General features: G+C 37.6%; 1 protein-coding gene across 1 annotated transcript in view; it reads right to left on the bottom strand.

Annotated features, from left to right (window-relative positions):
- The window catches only part of LOC142651721 (cadherin-10-like), a 427,614-nt gene that overhangs the window by 34,357 nt on the left and 371,116 nt on the right, over positions 1-22,141 (bottom strand). The window contains exon 9 of the mRNA XM_075826750.1: positions 7,447-7,568. Within this exon, the coding sequence (XP_075682865.1) occupies positions 7,447-7,568 (122 nt within the window). The remainder of the gene's footprint in view (positions 1-7,446; positions 7,569-22,141) is intronic.

Raw genomic sequence — 22,141 nt, 5'->3', positions numbered from 1 at the left:
GGCGATCGCAATTGAGCACCGCATTTAACGGGTTAATTGCCGTAATCAGCGGCGATGTGCCGCTTATCGGCAACACTGTCGGGGACAGCTGACCTCCCAGTTCCCGATGCACACCTTGTCGCTGACAGTGTGCATCGGGAACGACACAGTGACTTCCTGTCACTCTGAAAGGAAGCCTATCAGGACCAGCCGGAGGTTGGTTCTGATGGCCTTCCGTCCATGGCAGACATGGAGGCTATTGTTTGGCTTCCATTTGCAATGCTAACTATCGGCAAACCCCGCAATTTTGGACCGGGGTCTGCCGATATGCTAGAAACCCCTCAAATTCGGCGATTGCAACCAATTGTTGAATTTAAGGGGTTAATTCGCTGAAATCAGCGGCAAATGACCACTGGCCGGCAAGAGTGGAGTGTCAGCTGTCGGTGACAGCTGACCTCCCGGTTCCCGGTGCACACTGTCGCCGACAGTGTGCATCAGAAACAACTCAGTAACTATACATACTCGTGCGGGAAGTAACCTCCCGTATAGTTACTTACTCGTGTGGGTAGGGGTTAATATAACTAGGGGATCTTTGTACTAGAGGTTGCAACTTGTCATATAACCATGTTCCCAGATGTTCTGTAATAGACCCTATTCCCGATGTAATAGGTCTCAAAGGTGGAGGAAAAATATTTTTTATGGGTCTTTGACAAGGCATGGAAAATTGGACTAATGGCATAGTCTCTATTCATATATTCAACTTTCTTATTTGTTAGTATTCCATTGATGAGCCTTCCTTCAAAATATGAAATAATCGTTCTTTCCTTCAAAATATGAAATAATCATTCTTTGAATATACTATTTGGATCTGATTACAATTTGCAGTAGGTTATTTCATCATTGAGCATAGACATTACCTCTTTTTCATAGAGGCCAGAATCCAAGATAACAATTAAGCCCCCTTTGTTAGAGTCCCATATAACTGTATTACTGATTCCCTGTAATTGTTGGGAGTGTCAAATTTTCAGCCCTAGTGAAATTATACGATATAGGAGTTTTATTGTTATAAAGTTCCTTAAGTTCCTGTTCTACCAGGACCTGAAAATCATCCAATTCTGTAGACCTGGAGTGTAATGAGTAAAAAGTAGGATTTGGTATAGTACTATGTCCACTTTCCAATTGAATAGGTGTGTCAGGTTCAGAGCATTCGTTGCGTAATGACTGTATATTCAGAACCGTAAGATGTTCCAAACAATTGAGATCCAGAAACTTATTATGGTCTGTCACATTTGTAGAAAATCCCTCTTTAAGTGGGTCAATAAGTGGAAAAATTTGTGAGTCTGAAAAAAATCATATCTCCTACCTGGAAGAAAATCGAGACCCCTTTTAAGAAAACTGATCTGGTCTTTCGTTAGAATAGATGCAGACAAATTACTACTGTAAACTCATTCATTTGTTGTGTTAGTATTGCTTTCTTCTGCGTGTGTGATATCTGTTGCCCCTTATGCCTGAATTTTTTTCCTGGATCTTCTGGTGCATTTTTTGTGGTCTACCTGGACCCTAAAAAAGACCTGGTATTAAATTTATTATTGGTTGGTGGATTTATTTGCGCACTAGCATAAGGTGAAATTCACTTTGTGTTCACTCCTTTTATAGTACTTCGTGTTTCTACCTTTTTTGAGAATCAGTTATATTTATGATGTTGAGTATATGTCTGTAAGGAATCATGGATCTCTTTAATGGAGACTTCAATCTTCTTAACTTTGTCATTTTCATATTTGATAATTAGTTGCATCAACCTCAATGAGGAGCCAGATAAAATCTGATTCCATTCTATGACAAAGCTATCACTGTAAATGGTTGTGAGGGTTTTATGAATACATAGCCCCCTAGGTATCATACAACAAAGAAAATCAAGAGCAGCACCATGCAGGAATGAACAATGAATGTGGGTGCCAGCCTCAGGATAAAGGCTATATCCTTCGTAATAGTCTACAAAAAAATAGGCAGAACCCCTGTATCTCCAAGTGAAAAAATCAAGTGATGATATGATAAGATAAACAACGTTTTGGCAGATGCAATTGCCTTTCCCAAGCATGCTTGAGAAAGGCAGTTGCATCCGCCGAAACGTCGCTTATGGAATAAAGTTCATCACTTGATTTTTTCACTTGGAGATCCAGGAGTGCTGCCTATTCCCCTGAGTGTTATATATTTGTCTCTATAAATTTGTGCTATCCCACCAGATTTATAATTGTTGACATGACTATTTCTCCAAACTATGTTTCAAATCTAGGAGATTATGATTGTCATCTGTACTGACCGTCATTTGATCAGAGAAAAAAAGCTGCTGCTCTATTCAATTGCTCCTGGCTATTAATCCCTGCCAGGTTTTGATTCAAATCTGAAAAATCTTGTGTAAAAACACTTGTTTGTGTCATATTTAAACAGAACATATACATGTCATGCACTTGTAGTGCTCAATCCATAGAACATGGTGATATAATAGATTAAATTAAATATTGAATTCACCGGAGGGATAAAGACTAATCACTGACCTAATAAGACAAAATAGAAAAAACTTTGGTCTGTTCACAATGTATGAGGTACTTTGTAGACACCATGCTTGAAATCCAATACGGTTCTCTGGACAAATACTCAATAGCGGGCAGATCAAGGGGAAAAAATAAAGAGGATAGCATCCAGCACTCGATCCAGTTTAAAAGCAAAAATATTTCATCTTGTTAAAACAAGTTTAAAAACTTTCCAAGGAAGGACGCTTACGCATTTTGAACTTAGTTCTTAGTCATAGCCAACGTTCCTATGCCCTGCATTTAGATTTCAACTTGGTAAGGAGGAAACACATGTGTCTAGCTAACATTGTTAACCCTACCATTGCCAAAAATAGCATAGTATGACAAAAATAACACTTGATGAAAAGCCCCATTAAGGAAGATGCGGAGCAGGCAATATACGCAACAAAACATGCAAAATGCCCATTTAGTATATATACATGAGGTCAATTATACTCACCTCTATGCTCCTTTTTTCCCCTCCGTCTCTCTCATCTCTCCAGGGCTGTTTAAGCCGGACAGCATCAGCACGTTCTATGTGACACATCACTGATAATGTTGAAGTGCTGCATCACATATCAGGCCCTGATGCCGCTCAGCGTCAGGACCTTGTACGAGCGCCGCTGGAGTGAGGAGGGAACGGGAGGGGAGAAGTGAAGCGCTCAGGTGAGTACCGTTTAACAATTTTAGAAATCATTGCATATGTATTAAAAATGAAAAACTCTAATTTCGCATGGACATAAGCATTCAGGCCCTTTGCTATGATACTTAAAATTTAGCTCTGGGGGCTTTCCATTTCTCTAGATCATCTTTGAAATGTTTCTACACCTTGATTCGAGTCCACCTGTGGTAAATTCATTTAATTAGACTTGATGTGGAAAGACACACCCATGTCTATATAACGTCTCACAGCTGACAATTCATATCAGAGCAAAAACCAAGCCATGAGGAGGAGAGAACTGCCAGTAGAGCTCAGAAACAGGATTGTGTGGAGGCACAGATCTGGAGAATGGTACCAAAGTTCCCAAGAGCACAGTGGCCTCCATAATTCCTAAATGGAAGACGTTTGGAACAACCAGGACTCTTCTTAGAGCTTGCCACCCCACCAAACTTAGTAATCAGGAGAGAAGGGCCTTGGTAAGAGAGGTGACCAAGATCCCAATGGTCACTCTGGCTGAGCTCCAAAGATACTGTGTGCAGATGTGAGAAACTTCCAGAAGGTCAACCATCACTGTAGCACCACCAATCTGGCCAGAAAGAAGCATCTCCTCAGTAAAAGACACATGGAAGCCCGTCTGGAGTTTTCAAAAAAGCACCTAAAGGACTCTAATTCTGTGAGAAACAAGATTCTGTGGTCTGATGAAACCAAGATTTAACTTTTTGTCCTCAATTCTAAACGTCAGGTCTGGAGGAAACCAGACACTACTCATTACCTTCCCAATACCATCCCTACAGTGAAGAATGATGGTAGCAGGGGGTGTTTTTCAGCAGCTAGTACAGCAAGACTAGCCAGGGGTGAGGGAAAGATGAATTGAGCAAAGTACAGAGATATTCTTAATGAAAATCTTATCCAGAGTGCTCTGGAGATCAGACTGGGCCAAAGGTTCACCTTCCAACAAGACAATGACCCTTAGCACACAGCCAAGACAACAAAGGAATGACTAAGGGACAACTCTGTGAATGTCTAGGTGTGGCTCAACCAGAGCCCTGACTTGAACCCAATCGAACATCTCTGGAGAGACCTGAAAATGTCTGTTCACCGACGGTCCCCATTAAACCTGACAGACCTTGATAGGATCTGCAGAGAAGAATGTCAGAAAATCCCCAAATCCAGATTTACAAAGCTTGTGGCATCATACCAAAGAAGACTGGAGGCTGTTATCGCTGCCAAAGGTGCTTCAACTAAGTACTGTAAGTACTGAGTAAAGGGTCTAAATACTTATGTCAATGTAATATTTGTTTTTTTCCTTTTCAATAAATTAGCGAAGATTACTAACATTCTGTTTTCTCTTTGTCAATATTGGGTATTAAGTGCAGAATGATGGGCAAAAACTTGAATTAGTTTTTTATTTTAGCACAAGGCCTCAACATAACAAAATGTGAAAAAATTGAAAGGGTTTTAAGACTTTCTGAATGCATTGTATGTGTTTTTTTGTATGTGGCTTTTTCCTCTTAATAAATGTGTTGCAACTTACCCAAGTTGTCTTACTATTAAGACTGACATATGAGATTTCTATTAAAACAGTGCCATGACATAGATAGATGTGACTGGGCAAATGGGAAGTCATAATAATCTATCTTTTTATATATGAATACATATGATCAAACAAATAAATATGTGCAATAAATAATTGTGCTATCTAATAAGTCACTATTTTACAGGTTCAGTTGTTGGACTACTTCGGATTTGAGGACTACTTCGATGACAGCTTCTTTTATTCTAAATAAAATTATTAAAGAGGATTCTATGGCCCTTTTTTATTTCAATAAAATATTTTTTCTGTTTCCTTGTATTTTTTTAAACTTTATTACTACCGCCATAGTAATGGCCACTGGCTGATTGACAGCGTCCATTACTAAGTCGGGGCTTAATGTTAGCCAGTGAAAAGGCTAGCACTAACCCCCATTATTACCCCGGTACCCACCACCACCAGGGGTACACAGAAGAGCCGGATATGATCTAGTACCCGACCACCTGTAGTGACGGCTAGGACTGTGGCGGCCGCATGCTGTTATTATTCGACTGTGAAAGGCTAGAAACCTTGGCCCGACCCATCCTGGTAATGCCAGCCTACTGCTGCTATGTTGTACCTGGCTGGTTATTGAAAATAAAATAAAAACGTAATCGATGTAGTTTTCGAATCCAATGTAGTCCAACAACCAAACCTGTAAAAAAAAGCACAAACACAAAAAACCCTATTAGTAACACATGTGGTAGGCTTAGATACAGGGCCCAGCAGACAATAATTATATACAGTATAAGATTACTGTCTGCTGGGGCCCTGTATCTAAGCCTACCATGCTGTAGGCTTAGATACAGAGCCCATCAGACAGGATCACATATGGACCATGTAGTATCTAAGCCTACCACATGGTAGGCTGAATACTGCAACTGCCTTTCTCAAGCATGCTGAGATACAGGGTCCATGTGGGATACTGTCTGTTGGACCCTGTATCTCAGCCTAACACAAAGTAGGCTTATATACAGGGCCCAGCAAACAGGATCACACCATGTTGCGGCATGTGCGGCGTACAGTTTTGTGACGTCATGACATGAAGAGATGTAAGGACCTCCGCTGCGCTCGGAAAAGAGAAGTGTAAGTATACTATCACTATAGTAACAGGGACCTGTGTAGTTTATTACATAGGCCCCAGTTACTAAAGTAACCTTTAATAGATATGGTGCGGGCATTCGCGAGCCCTGTGGCTTCAGGGCCTGGTCGCAATTGCGACTGCTGTCATCCCTATAGCTATGCCACTGGATGGGGTCTATATTTCCGCTTCTATATTTCAAGATTTATGGCTTTTTCTATCTAAAACAACCTGGAAATAACTTAAGCAGAGAAAGAAAAAGTTATATCTCTGCATCTACATTCACACCATGTTGTTTGGTCTGCATTGTTTATGGTGTCTGGTATTAGGCCTGCAGTGTGTCAGTTAGGATGCCTTAATGTGCAGTTAGAGTCGAGAGACATGCGTATATCTTTTGTTTGTTTTTGTCTATTTCTGTTACAACCTGAAAATAAAACTGTCTGAGGCCAATTGTACTACACTCCTGCTGTGTGAACTGTCATTTCCTTGTGTGCTTGCTGTAGAATACCCCAGGAGACGAATGTTCCGCTATCCAATCCCTCTATATATGTGTCAATATATATATATATATATATATATATATATATGTAAATATATATAAAAATAAATACATATATCTCAAAGACAACATGTCTATAAGACAACTGTAAGACATATGACTGGCTTGGATACAGCGCCTCAGCAGTACACTGTCTCTGGAAATACTTTATATTGAAAATCAGCACTGTGGGGCTTACACATAATTTGCCTCTTCAAAAGCACTAATCTACTGTATGTATGATAATATACCTCTAAATAATATGGTCATTCAGATAACAAATAATACCATTACACAAGGATCAAATATTATCACTATACATATTATTATCAGGCTGTTACTGAACAAAGCTCAGTTTACCAAGACCAACATTTCCAATAATAACACTATACAGAGCTAAATAATACCCCTTTGTGCCCCAACATAGTAGTGATATCCCCCATTATGCCCCAACATACAGTAGAATTATCCACTTTGCTTAAATGAGCCTGATGCCTACAAGGGTAAAAAGCAGGGCCTGGAACCAATGGTTTTTTTGCTCCTGTATCAGCCTCCTGAGAACGTAAATGCAGTTGAAAGTGGCTCTCGCCCAAGGGTCTGCGGCATCAAACCAAAAATCTAGGGCCAATGCCTTGGTAGACTGAGACTATCAATGCCACTACTGGGCAAGTGTCTGATATCAGTACAGAGTTTTTTTTTAACCCCCAGCACTCAAGATCCCACAGACTTGCTATACTCTCAAAAAGTTTTGTGCAGTATTCACATAGATAATCCACACTAAAGTGTCAATGACATAGAATTTATGATGGCCATAATTTGCATGGGGTGTGTATCAGAACCCTGTAGTGCCCTTATTCTTGCCTCTTGGCATCAATTAATTATAGCTTAGGTTCCCTTTAATATATCAATACAAAGGAATACCAGCATGTTTTCAATATAAACAAAAGTTTTCAGGTGACACCATTTATTTCTGCAACTGTTGTGCATTACATCTCAACAGAAAACACAATTTATTATAAGATTGCAAAAGAAGAAAACAAACAATACCTGTCCAGGCCTCGCATTTTCACAAACAAACGTGTCATAAAACATCGCAAATTGAGGAGCATTGTCATTAACATCCAGAATTTGAATGTAAATTGTGGCTCTTGTGGTTTGTTTGGGATTATCTGTAAAATAAAAAGACATATAACAGTTATCCCTAGTTACGATACTACATTATAATAGATAAAATAAACAGCAGAAATATAAATTTCATGTCAAAAATAAAAACTGGCATGAAACTATGTTTTAATGTGTCAAACAAAAAAAAAATAATATTAGACCCTCACTATATTTATTATGTGTCAAAATAAATGCTCTCTGTTGTAGAAATGTAAATCATGCTGAGTATAAGGGGAAATGAAAGTTCCCCATAATAGTTACTGTATTTATGCAGGAGTCTGTCAGCTTTACTAATGAATAACTATCTGGACCTGCAATACATTTAAGCTATTGTTTAAAGAGGTATTTTGGTTTCAGAAAATACATATTATTTGTATAATTAAGCTGTACAATATTACAATTCTTTCTGTATCGATTCACAGTTGTCAAGAACTTTGTTCGCTTTCATTCAAAAGGAACCAGGTTTGCATAGAAGCTTCACACATCAAACTGTAGGTTATTTTTATTAAAATATTTAACTAAAAGTTGCTTAATTTTTAATAAAGCAAAATGGTTGAAATGGTGAAAATATATTTCATTCTTTTGATTGTCAATAGGTTTTATTTATCAAAATCTCAGAACCATAAAAATATCTCTGAAATCCAGTGACGTGATCGGAGACTGAGGGAACACTCTGCAGTTAGCCTTGCACACCTAGAAAGACCCCAGGTCTGTATGTTCTGTAAGCCTGCTGTTAGGGCACACTAGATGTTGCCCTAACAGTAGCCTGTGTCATAGTGACGCAGTATAATCTATGAACATAAAGGAGTATGCAAATACATTACAAGTATAAAATAAAAAGTTAAAACAAATAAGGGTGTATTCACACTGTGCGGTTTGCCTAGTTTTTTTGCCGAATGACCGAAAACTGCACTGCAAAACCACATGCGTTTTTATCGTGACTTGCCACGGTTTCCACGCTAACTGCAAAACAGCGACAGCGCGGTTTTCAGCCATGTTTCAGCAGTGTTAGCTGTTTAAAGCAACCGACACCCGCCGTGTATGAGGCCGGTCATCTTGGTGTAGCGCACATCCGACGTAACTGTACATCGGATGTTGCTAAAGTAATAACAAATATATGCTTTTCAGCTAGAGTTTTTAGGTCATAATTGTCTGATCGCTTGAGGCCCTGCAGTGAGAAGGAGCTTGAACGGAGCGGCGGTTGAGCATGGGTCCAATGATCCGATCAATGTCTATGGGACTGATGGAAAAAAGCAGAGCCATTTTCATCATTCCCATAAACTTTGATTTGAGAGCCAGCACGCATGTTTGACCACTGCTCCATTTAATATCCGCCTTACTGTGTTTGAGCAGTGAGCAGGACTGGGGTCAAGAGCCCTGTTCATACGATCAGTGAGGGTCCCAGCAGTCGAGCCCCCCAGCAATCAAAACATTATCCTATGAATAGGTGATAATTGTCAATTTTGAGAATTCCCCTTTGAGAATGCAAATTTGTATCTGTGTTGACTAAAATAACTTTACATTAGCATGTTATTGTTTCTTTTAATAATTTTAGGAAAATACACTACTGATCAGCATTTCATCTGTTTATAGACAATATGTTTAGAAGACAATCTTTTAAAATGTAATTAATATTGATCATCCCTATATTTTCATCAAAATGTAGAGCTTGCTTGAGTGTAGAGCTCATGAAATGTGAATGGATAGATGATCCTTTGTATAAAGTGAAATTGTTGCTTGGTAATGTTATTGTGATTTTAAAAAAACCTAGCCATCAACCAAAGCCGTTTCAAAATGATAGTTTTGTTGATTAAATGCAAAAATCTTGATGTTAATGAAAAAGGGTAGGGAAAGAATATGGCTTCCAGTAGAGAATGAGAGAGGGAATGGAAAAGTAATAATGCTGTAATGGGGGAAGGAGAGGGAAGAAATATACTGGCATTAGAAGAATTGGAGAAGGAAGTAGAGGATATTACTTTCAGGGGAATAGAAGAATGGATTATTTTGCCAGCAGGTAAGAGGGAAATACTGCTGACACAGGGATCAGAGAGATGTGTGGCCGTGAGGCATGTACTGCAATATAGACATCTTCATAAGACAATTTCAATCAGAGAACATATAAACTGTTTTTTAATTATTGGTTTTACACTATATAGTGGTATTGTTTAAGTACTGTATTTCGATATTATTTGAGTTTTCAATGGTGATATTTTGTGTGCTGTGTGGGAGCATTATTTGTACAATGAATGATAATCTTATTCTGGAAATATTTATCATGACTTTTTAGACATAGAAGGTATTAGAGTCTGTTACATGGCTACGAAGAAATGTTGGTCTTTACATCATTCAAAGTCCTTAAAATTCTCATGAAAACACCTTTACTTTGCATATTTTTCATGACATAACACTAATAACCCATACTGACTCACAAAATAAAGTTACCCTATATTTCGTCGTAAAAACAAAACTCAACAAACAAGAAATTAGTTTTTTTTCCCATTCCAGACCCACAAAGATTTTTTTGCAGTTTCCCATCATTTTATGGTACTTTAAATGGTGCCATTAAAAACTACAACTCGCCCCACAAAAAAAACCAGCTCTCATATGGCTATATTAATGAAAATTTTAAAAAGTTATGGCTTTTGGAGGGCGTGGAGGAAAAAAGTAAATTATAAAAACAAAAATGGCTGTGGCACCAAAGCGTTAAAGTTAGTGACATAGCTAATTTTAACTTTAAGAACTAGTAAAAAAAAAAATTCCCCCCCTGTGTTCCAGCGATCATAACTTTTTTCTTTGATGCACCTTTGTATTTTGCTGGACGAGTTGTAGTTTTTATTGGAACAATTTTGGGGTAAACATAATGTATTGAATAACTTCTATTCATTTTTTGGGGGTATGAATGTAAAAAAAACCAGCAATATTGTGTTCATCGAACGAAATAAATAATATTTACATTTTATTCTACGGATTGTTACGATTCTTATGATAATACCAAATTTACATACACTCCTCAACATTGAAATTGCAACACCAAGAAGGGCAAGCTGTAAGGTTATGCAAATGTTAGGTTAGTCGTGTTTTTTCAAGGCTAAATAGGTTTAATTATTTTAATCTTTCCTCATAACTTAGATTCTCCATGCGCCTTATTAGCTCCGTTGCTCTTCTTTGTATTTTTTCCAACTCCAGGGCATCCTTTCTATGAACTGGAGCCCAGAACTGAACTGCATATTCTAGATGAGGCCTCACTAATGCTTTGTAAAGTGGTAATATTACATCCCTGTCCCGCGAGTCCATGCCTCTTTTAACACACGACAATATCTTGCTGGCCCTTGAAGCAGCTGATTGACATTGCATGATGTTATTTCGTTTATGATTTACAAGTACACCCAGATCCTTCTGAACAAGTGACTCCCCCAGTGTAGCTCCCCCTAGGACATATGATGCATGCAGGTTGTTCGTACCCAGGTGCATAACTTTGCATTTATCTACATTAAACTTCATTTGCCAAGTGGACGCCCAGACACTTAGTTTGTTTAAATCCGCTTGCAATTCCCGAACATCTTATATTGACTGAACATTACTACATAGCTTGGTGTCATCTGATAAAATAGAAATAGTGCTATTAATCCCATCCTCTATATCAATAATAAATAAGTTGAATAATGGTGGTCCCAGCACTGAACCCTGGGGTACACCACTTGTAACCGGGGACCATTCAGAGTAGGAATCATTGACCACAACTGACTGAATACGGTCGATGAGCGAATTCTCAATCCAATTACAAACAATACTTTCTAAACCTATAGTCCTTAATTTACCCATTAGACGTCTATCAGGGACAGTGTCAAATGCCTTTGCAAAGTCCAAAATCACTATATCCACAGCGGCCCCTCTGTGTAGGCTTCTGCTCACTTCTTCATAAAAAAAATCAGTTTTGTTTAACAACTTTTGTCCTGAGAAAAAACGTTCTGGCTGTCAATTATAATACTATTTTTGTCACATAATCCTGAATATAGTCCCTCAATAGCCCCTCAAACATTTTTCCCATGATGGATGTTAAGATAGTTAGTTTGTAGAACATCAACGAATGGGAATGACAGAAGGTGTGCAGAAGTGAACCTCTGCACGGACGGATCATTTTATTGCAAACATGGCGCGTAGTGATCCTTTCTGTATAGCAAGTGAAACTGGACGTGACAACCCAAGCCTAGGGTAGTGCCAGTGTCAACACAAAACATCAGGGGGCATTTCACGACATTGGGCTACGAAACAGACGTCCAAATACAGGTGTTCCATTGAGCACACGCCACCGCTCTCAAAGGCTATTATGGTGCACAGCAAATTGGCAATAGAAGCTGGAATGGAGGTTTATCCTCTTCAGCGATGAGTCACGCTTTTTTCTCTGACCCAATGATAGCCTGAGATTGGTCTGGAGACCACGTGGGCAACGCCATGAAGAGGCCTTCACATAGGAAAGTCACACCGCTCCTACTCCTGAGATTATGGTATAGGGTGGCATAATGTTCAGTAGCTGGACCCCTCTAGTCTTCATTTCAGGTACCCTAGCTTCAGTTTTACATTGATTTGGTAATGGTACCAATGGCACAGCAATTTCTTCAAAGTGTCCCAGAAGCCATTTTTCAACAGAACAACTCCAGGCTGCACGTTACTTGTTTTACTGTGACCAGCTTGCATGGCCTAAATGAGCTACCATGGCCTGCAGTGTTTCTGGACTTGTCTCCCATTGAGCACATCTTGGACGTCATCATTAGTCGGCAATTGCAAAGGGAGCTGCCTTGATGATTTGCGGACTCAAGTGCATTCAGCGTGGCATAACATTCCTCAGACAACCATTATTAACCTCACTGATAGCATACCAAGGCGTGTAAGTGTGTGTATTTAGTCACGGGGCGCTTATTCTCGATACTGAATAAATCAAGATGCTTGGAATATTTTGTTTCCATTTTTTTAGCATTTGCATATCATTAACATGTCTATCAATTCTTCTATCAATTCTGTGGTTTCCACAATTCCAAAGCTTTTCCTTTTTTGGTGTTGTCATTTAAATGATGAGGAGTGTATTTATTTTATGTTTTGCTAGTGCTCAGCTTCTCTCACCCTTTCTGGAATAAAAAAAATCCAAAACCTTTTTGTGACATTTATAATGCAAGTCTGCTCTCTTATTGACAAGGGAGTGATAACATGAACCCCTTTTCTGGGGTCATCTAAAGTCATACAGGGATAGAAGGAGGATCACAGATCATATCTCTGCACGCTGCCAACAGTTCCCCCGCTGGTCCCCTCCTCCTCCACACATGCTAATATAGACAGTTATATAGGCAGCTCCAACTTCAACCTGCTCTAGTTCAGGCTAGATCGTGACTAGAGGTGTGATCCCAAATTTGTGATTAAAGGGGTTGGCCACTTTATTTGTACTATTATTAAATGTGTGTGAAGCAGGAATATAGTCAACTTACTAATATACATTCTTTAGAAGTTCTGCATAGTTTATTTTTCCGGCAAACCAAGCCCCCTGATTAGAGAGAGGCCTCCCTCCTTGTTAGCACGCTGCTCTGTCCATAAAATGGCAAGAGATGACACATCATGTGAGAGGGCAAGTCCATGGTAACCTGCGTATGCGCTTGTTTCCCGGATGTCCAGTACATGTGCAGATGAAATTGTGAACTCTGGAGTCTCCTTCAGCCTCCAGCATGTCGTAACACATAGTATATACATAGAAAACATATACTTGCCAGTTAAAAAAAAATGTGCAAATGAAAAACTTTGCCCACCAATCTATCAAATCGCTTCTTAGAAATGATGGCTAGAATTTGATTATTTTCTATGGACAACTGCCATACTTTTACTTACAATACTTTGGATAAAACTCTCACATAGTGTGGTGAAGGACCTTATAGGCCTTATGCACACAAGCATATTATTGCACCAGACCTCAGAGTACTGCAGTTATATACTTCTGTGAAGCCGTACTACCCCTCCAATTTCATATGGTAGCAATATATAAGATTTTTGTACCATGCTTTATTAGATGCATTGTTTCTAGAGAATATATCAATAATACAACAACCATACGGATCACTATATGCAAAGACTGAAAGTCCCAACTTTATTATTAGATTATTTTGCAACTACAGAAGCAATTCAGACATCATTATTATATTTTGGATTAAGTTGTAAGAAAATAAGATATTTAACAATTCACCTAAAAATTCCAAAGTATCTGTCCAAAGTTAACATACACTTTAAAATTGTAAGTTCTCTATTTTTCTACTTGTAATTACTAAGGCAACTTGTTGCCATGGAAAATTAATTGTAATTAAGTGTAATTAGTAAATGTGTATGTGCAGTTTAACTATTTTCAATAAAGTACTACTTTTAGTTAATAAACAAGATAATGTATAATGTACTTAAAAGGAAATACTCTTAGCACTGTCCAATAAAGCCTAAATTGTGAATAGGCAGCTAGACCGTAGCTTTTTTACGGTTCTGCATCAGAATAAATAAATAGAGCAGGGGGCCTTTAAATCTCCCTGGTCTCGGTGACAAGAGGTAGCTGAGGGCTGGGAGCATCCCTGCTTGAAAGGGCGAGATCGTTAGCACTATCTATCTCGCTCGTTTAACCCTTCAGGAGCGGCGCTCAATAGCGAGCGCCGCATCTGAGTGGTTTTGGACAGAGCGTTTTGGAGAGAGCATGTGATCGCATGGTGTTGGTGTCTTCTATGGCAGCCGGGGGCCTAATAAAGGCCCCAGGTCTGCCCCAGTTAATGCCTGCTAGGCCATGCCAGAGTTATGGCATAGCAGATGCCTGTCTGTTTTACCTGGATAGGCAGTAATACATTGCAATACAAAAGTATTGCAGTGTATTATAATAGTGATCGGATGATCGCATAGTGAAGTCCCCTAGTGGGTCTGGTTAAAAACAAAATTGAATAAAGTTAATAAATAAAAAAGTGAAAATAAAATGAAAAACCCACTTTTTCCCCTTGCAAACTGCTTTATTATTAAAAAACAAAAATGAAAGTAAAAAAAGTTATACATATTTTGTATTCCCGCGTCCATAACGACCCCAACTATAAAGTTAGTACATTATTTAACCCGCTCGGCGAACGCCATAAAAAATAAAATAAAAAACAATGCAAAAATTGCTGTTTCCTGTGAATCCTGCCTTAAAAAAGTGATCAAAGGTGATCAAAAAGTCGCATCTACTCTAAAATTGTACCAATAAAAACTACAATTCATCCTGTGAAAAAAAGTGAAAAAATAAAAAAGTTATGTTCAAATATGGAGACACAAAAACAAATAATTTAGAAAAAATAAAAAAAATTATTGTGTAAAAGAAGCAAAACATACAAAATCTATCTAAATTTGGTATTGTTGCAATCGTGGAAACCCGCTAAATAAAGTTATTGTGTTATTTATAACACACGGTAAACAGTGTCAATTTAGGACGCAGAAACAATTTTCTATTACCCCCCTAAAAAAGTTAAGAAAAGTTCTTAAATAAATTATATGTACCCCAAAATGGTGCTATAAAAACACAACTTGTCCCGCAAAAAACAAGTCCTTATACAGCTATGCCGATGCAAAAACAAAAAAAGGGTCACTAAAGGGTGAATCATGCATAGTAAAAATATTATTACATAAAATCAAATCATGAGCAGGTAAAAATAATAAAAAAATAAAACATCCAGCCGCAAAGAAAGCAAATATCAAACAGCTATGTGACTACTAATAAATATGCGTAAAATGAACAGTAGAGAATTAAGATGAGAGAATTTGACTATCATTAAATTCTCATTGTGCTGACTTTGTTTGTGATGAATTTGCCAGTGATGAGGTGCCAGTAACTATGTAAGGGTATGTGCACACGTAGTGACCAAAAACGTCTGAAAATACAGAGCTGTTTTCAAGGGAAAACAGCCCCTGATTTTCAGATGTTTATTGAGCAACTCGCGTTTTTCGCGCCGTTTTCACAGCGTTTTTTATGTCCGTTTTTGGAGCTGTTTTCATTGGAGTCTATGAGTAAACAGCTCCAAAAACGTCCAAAGAAGTGTCCTGCACTTCTTTTGACGAGGCTGTATTTTTACGCGTCGTCGTTTGACAGCCGTCAAACGACGACGCGTAAATGACAGGTCGTCTGCACAGTACGTCGGCAAACCCATTCAAATGAATGGGCAGATGTTTGCCGACGTATTGTAGCCCTATTTTCAGACGTAAAACGAGGCATAATACGCCTCGTTTACGTCTGAAAATAGGTCGTGTGAACCCAGCCTAATAGAGAAACCATTGTGTTTATAATTTAACTATGTAATAGAGAAACCATTGTGTTTATACTTTAAGATTTGAACAAAATTATTTGGTAGTAGAAAAATAATATTAAAGCTGTTCAAGACAATATAAAAATGGGTATACCATGCCTTGCAATAGTATTCAACCCTTTAACCCTTTTTTAATATAAAAATATCTATCAGTGTGTTCGGTGCAACAATTCTAAATACTTTATAGTAAAAATGATTTTTTGAATTTTTGAGATACAGCTGCTTTGTATCTGGTACACAGAGCAGACGTATCTTGCGCTGAGACCTGAATCTGTCTCCGATAAGCAGAATCGAGCTGTTATTGATTACATCTAAGTTCGAAACTTAGTTGAGATCGATAACAGGTGGATCCAGCGACTCACTGTCACTGAACCCGTAAGTCCCGCTGAACTCACAGATTCAGGTCTCAGCGCAAACTACAGCTGCTCTATATGCAAGATAATATATATACAAGATAATATATATATATATATATATATATATATATATCTATATATATATAATATATATATATATATATACAACAGGTAAAAATAATTTTCAATAAAAAGTATTTAGAAAGTTTATTAAAAACGATTTCAACGGTGTACATAGGCTTTAAGAACATACGACTTTGCAATAAACTGTTTGTGTCCTTTGTATTCCAAACAAATCTGTTGACTTTTTGAGGGCTGGATACCTTGCAAGGCCCTATATGTAATGATAAGTATAGTTTCACATATTGGTTTGTCCTTGTTCAAGCAAACCATTATTTTTGTTTGTTTGGAAAAAATGTAGTAGTGACAAATACAGAGACATTGATACACTGATGTCTGAGGTTCATGATTTAATGGTAAGGACATCACATTCATTTGTCACAAATGTGGATGCATTGCAAAGAGAAAATAGGACATATTTATCTTTAATCCTTTTCGTCTTTGCAGTTTATGTCTTTAAAAGCACGTGAAGCTAAACTGTTTTACAGTACATGAAGATCAATAGTCTTCTTTTCTATCTATTTTCAGGGAGACAAAAGACTCGAGGAACAGAGTGTATTACAGAGTCATGCATACAAAACAAAACTTCAAGTCAATTTCTGTGTTACCAAAATAGATGAACATGACATAGAGATAGGTCTTAAGGGTGATACAAATTATAGATTTTGTGAAAGATTGCTGTTTAATAAATATTGCTTTAGTCTTGCAACAACCAATGTAATATAGATCTAAAGTTCTAGTAACTACAGTCCTATTGAAAACGTGGCTTCCTAATAAGTGCTTTGTGACATATAATAGGATGAGCAAACCATTTTGAATCTCATGTTCTACTCCATCCTACTAAATAAAACCTATATGTTAATCATTTTTCGGGCTGTTTGAGAATAAATAAAATAATGTACATGGAATTTGTTTAGGAAACCTATCATGAAAATCTATAATTATATAATGAAATATGCTTTCTGTGAGTCCCTCAAATATATATGATAATGTAAAATGGATCTGGCACCAGGTTTGGGCTATTATGTATTGAGCAGTCAACCCTTTATAATTTCTCTAATCAAAAAGGAGCTTTAAGTTTTGACCCATTGTGAAGAAATATGAGCAGATCAAAAGAGAAGAGGAAGAATTTGGTAGAATCCAGTGTATGTTTGATCCTAGGAAGAATTGGTGGAGCATAGATCATAACAGAAAGAATACAATACATATAAAAGTGTTATTTTCAGGGATAAGGATGTGACATTGGAGGTCTAATCAAAACTAACACAAATGTGGGTAAAATGTTATCTTTTGTGTATTTAGAAAGGGTTTGTAGAGTATGAAATATAGCGCAACTTCTATAAGAATTCTACAGTAAGTAGATGACCCTTAATATTGACAGAAAAAGACATTCTATAACATGTAAAAGCATTGAGGAGGAGGCTGCTGTAGTAAAGATGTGTTCAGATGGGACCTGAAGGATATCAATCACTACCTTCTAGTGTTTTGTGTGCTTTCCAACTCAAGCCAGAACCATACATTGTTATAAAGTTTAGAAATTAAATTTTTTAGAATTTGTTTGGATATTTATTGTACTACTGTAGCAATGCAATGTGGATAATCACTTGGTGTAGTAATAGTTGTAATTGGAATGATTTAATGTCATATGAGAATGATTGGGAGATGGATAAATTCTAGCACTAATGATGTTATTTATGCAGATGAAAGAAGCTTTCACTGTAAAATTCAACAAAAAGAAATCACTACAATAATTTAAGTTTGGCAAAACAGAATCAGAGTAGAATAAGTACCTACAAATCTGCTCTTTCCTTACCGGCAAAGGTTTAACAATACTTCCCCTCCCTACAACTGTTTATATATTTATGCAAAACAATATTGGTTTTCAAAAGAGTAATATGTCAATTTTAGCTTTTTTCTATTGGATATTATTTCTCTTTGAAACTACCTCTTGAGTAAATTATAATAAAGCTTACTTCAAACTCTTATTTAGATGGTATAATACATCCTACAAGTTTTCTAGAAAGTTCACCAGAACATCCTCTGCCAAGTACTGCATGAATTGTGGACAGGCGAGAACTCTGTTACATACATTCTGGAAATGCCCCAACATAAACCCTTTGTGGAACTTCCTTTCCAACTTTATATCAGGATTATTCCAAAACCCTATATCTTTGAAGCCATGCTTGTTTTTTTTTTTTTTTTCTTATATAAATTTGCTCAAATCTTGCATTGTATACATTTGTGTCTCTCACACACTTTTTTGTTTGCATAGATTTACTGTAAGTGCCTTTTTTTATCAATTTTCCTAGCGTGTACATACTCAGATATAACACTTCACATGCATATTGTAGCTCAAAATGTTATAAAATTATATTGTTTCCCCAATATTGTTCGATGCTTCGAAATACGCTTTTCCCCTTTGTACACCTAAAACACGTGCCTCTATCAGAGGAGATTATCATTGTTGTAATAACTATGTAACTACCACTGGTTACAGACTGATGAGAAGCAAAACATGTTCTGTGTTTTTAAAGGGGATTTCACACACACACACACACTCACACACACACACACACACACACGCACACACACACACACACACACACACACACATATATATATATATTACATTCATTTTTTTAGCTCTTATATTCTTGTCCACTGAACTGAGCACTGCTGCATGTAAACTTTGCAGTGAAGCACGTCAGTGCATGGCTCCCCTCTCACAGTCTATGCAATGTGTCGGTGTCCCTGATGCAGTCGAAGCTTTCACCACTACAGCTGAGGCTTTCCCAGCTGATGCAAGGGAGCACTTAGAGGGGTTTTCCTAATAATTGGAAAAACACTTGGAGATCTTCAAGAGAAGTAGAGCTAAATGATAAATTTCTTTCAGCCACCAATACAGAGTACTCACTGTATATGGATTTATTATAGAGGTCAATGAGAGCTGTATAAATCCCTATGAACCCCCCTAGTGGTGATAGCAGGCAGCCAGATTTTTTTTGTGTACCTCTATGATTGTGTCAAGGGAAACAGGGGATTTGTCCCTGATACCTATAAAGAATTGTGGACCTATTTATGGTAAATACAATTAAATGATAGGCATCGTTTCCAGTCAAAGACAACTTTCATGTAACATGACTGCAGCAGAGAAAGTCTCTTTGCACAATTTATGTTTGTCCCTTACATTGCACGAACTGTGATGGAGGGGGGGATATACGGACAATGTTGTGGGAGAAAGATCATATTTTAAAAAAATAAAAGAGCAACATTTTTAACATTATATCCCAGCGAATCTCTTTAAGGCTGGGTTCACACAACCTATTTTCAGGCATAAACGAGGCGTATTATGCCTCGTTTTGCGCCTGAAAATAGGGCTACAATACGTCGGCAAACATCTGCCCATTCATTTGAATGGGTTTGCCGACGTACTGTGCAGACGACCTGTAATTTACGCGTCGTCGTTTGACAGCTGTCAAACGACGACACGTAAATTGACTGCCTCGGCAAAGAAGTGCAGGGCACTTCTTTGCAACGTAATTTGAGCTGTTCTTCACAGAACATATTACGAGGAGGAGCATTTACGGCTGAAACGACGCAGCTGTTTTCTTCTGAAAACAGTCTGTCATTTCAGCCGTAAATGCCTGCTATCGTGTGAACATACCCTAAAGCTTCTTTTTGCATGGCAATATTTTGGTCGTTATTTTTCTTCAGAAGTCAAAGCCAGGAATGAAACAGAAACAGATGTGCATATATTTCTGTTTGTTGGACCCACTCCTTGTTTTGGCTTGCAAATACTGACACAAAATAGTGACCAAAAAACTGTTGTCTGAAAGTGGCATGACAGAGCTCACTATTGCAAACTCCTCTTCTAGATGTAGGGTCTACATTTCAAGAACAATAGGCTGAAATCTAGGATATGAATAAAGGCAGAGGATTGACCCCTTTGTGCAAAAGGACGTGCTATTACGTCCTGATGCGGGGAGAGAAGTATGGAGCGCGCTTACGCCCTGAGTGCGCTCCATACACTGCGAGTGTCAGTGTCGGCGTTGAAAAGAGGCATTTACAGAAGCCTGTCAAAATTTCTATACACTGCAATACATTAGTATAACAGTCTAACGATCACAGGTTCATATCCCCTAGGGGGACTAATAGAATGTGTAATAAAAAGTGAACTTAAGTATTTAGTAGTTAAAAGAGTTCCAAAAAAATGCCTTTTGACATTTTTCCTCTAATGTAATGTAAAAAATAAAAAAGTAAACAAAATTGGTATCGCTGTGTCTGTAAAAGTCTGAACTATTACAATATAGTGTTATTTAACACACACAGTAAACGTCGTAAAAAATATTTTTTTTTTTTAAAGTAGTAGAATATTAAAAAAAACTATATAGAAATTTGATGTCACAGTAATCGTATTGAGCCACAGAATAAAGTTAAGTTGTCATTTTTAACCGCACGGTGAAAGCCGGAAAAACAAAATCCCAAAAACAATGGAGGAATCACAGTTCTTTTCAATTTCCTGCAAATATTTTTTTTTAAGTTTCCCAGTACATTATATGGTACTTTAAATGCTACCAATAGAAACTACAACTCCTCCTGCAAAAGATAAGTGTAAGACCGCTCTATCGATGGAAAAATAAAAGAGTTATGGCTCTTAGAAGGCGGGGAAACACAAAAATAAAAAAAATGGCTTAGTCCTGAAAGGGTTAATAGTGTGCATTTCATGATTGGTAAGACATCAGCTGTCCACAAAAGAATTTAGCTTTATGGTGAAACATTTCATAAAACTAAGTATTTTATTTCAGGTATGACTGATGTATTCCACTCATTAAATTGGCTCCTAGTAATATTTGTTATGCTGGTAAATGATTTATTACTTTATAGAAATAATTCACAATAGATAAAAAGAAATGTGATGCCTGCTGCTTAAAGGAAATCATTATTAGTAAGAGACAGTAATCCCATTTTCTGCTTATCTTTGGAGCATCACATCCAGAGCACCGCAGAACAGTACTCTAGAGATGTCATCAACACTAATATTTTCATGTGCAAAATCAACACTGTATACAAATATAGTAAGCACTATGTTGGTGTTATATTTTACCTGTTAATTTTTTCATTTTTTTACTTATGTAAAAATAAATAGGCTAAACTTGTCACATAGGCCTTACTCTAGTTCACGTTTCATCAAGTTTATGAAGAGTCCAGAAAAACTTTCATAAATTTGTTACAGATTCAGGAGAGTGACATTTTCAATATGCAGGACTGTGTTTTTGTGAAATCATGTGAAGATAGGTGGTGACCGAGGTGCTTATTACTCATAGAAGTTTGCGGTCTCATCTGACATGAATCCTGAAAACAGTGCCCATAAAAACCTATAGACCCATGCTTCAAGACAGTCACAGTTTTTTTTCTCATAGACTCACAAAATTTTGCAGCATGATTCAACGCACACCTTATTACGGAAGTATTGCTTCCAGTGGAGAATATGGTGCATAAAAAAGTCTATTGCCTAGGGCGGACCTTTGGGCAGTCCATGCCCCACCATGTCGTTTTGCAGTGGCGGACACAGACAGCAGAGGACCCCTGTGCAGGAAAAGTATATGGGCCCCTTGCTCTACAATTTCTCATTATAAATCACCCCCTTACGTCTCTCCAACAGTCTATCAGTAATTGTTAGCCATAGAATTCACCATCTCAGGCATTTACATGCAAACTATAAGGTGACAGTGGGCCCCTTACCTACTGGGCCCCTGGTGACAG

Source organism: Rhinoderma darwinii, chromosome 5 (assembly GCF_050947455.1).
Source record: "Rhinoderma darwinii isolate aRhiDar2 chromosome 5, aRhiDar2.hap1, whole genome shotgun sequence".
In the NCBI taxonomy this organism is placed as follows: domain Eukaryota; kingdom Metazoa; phylum Chordata; class Amphibia; order Anura; family Rhinodermatidae; genus Rhinoderma; species Rhinoderma darwinii.
This window is presented reverse-complemented; position numbering and strand designations above follow the sequence as displayed.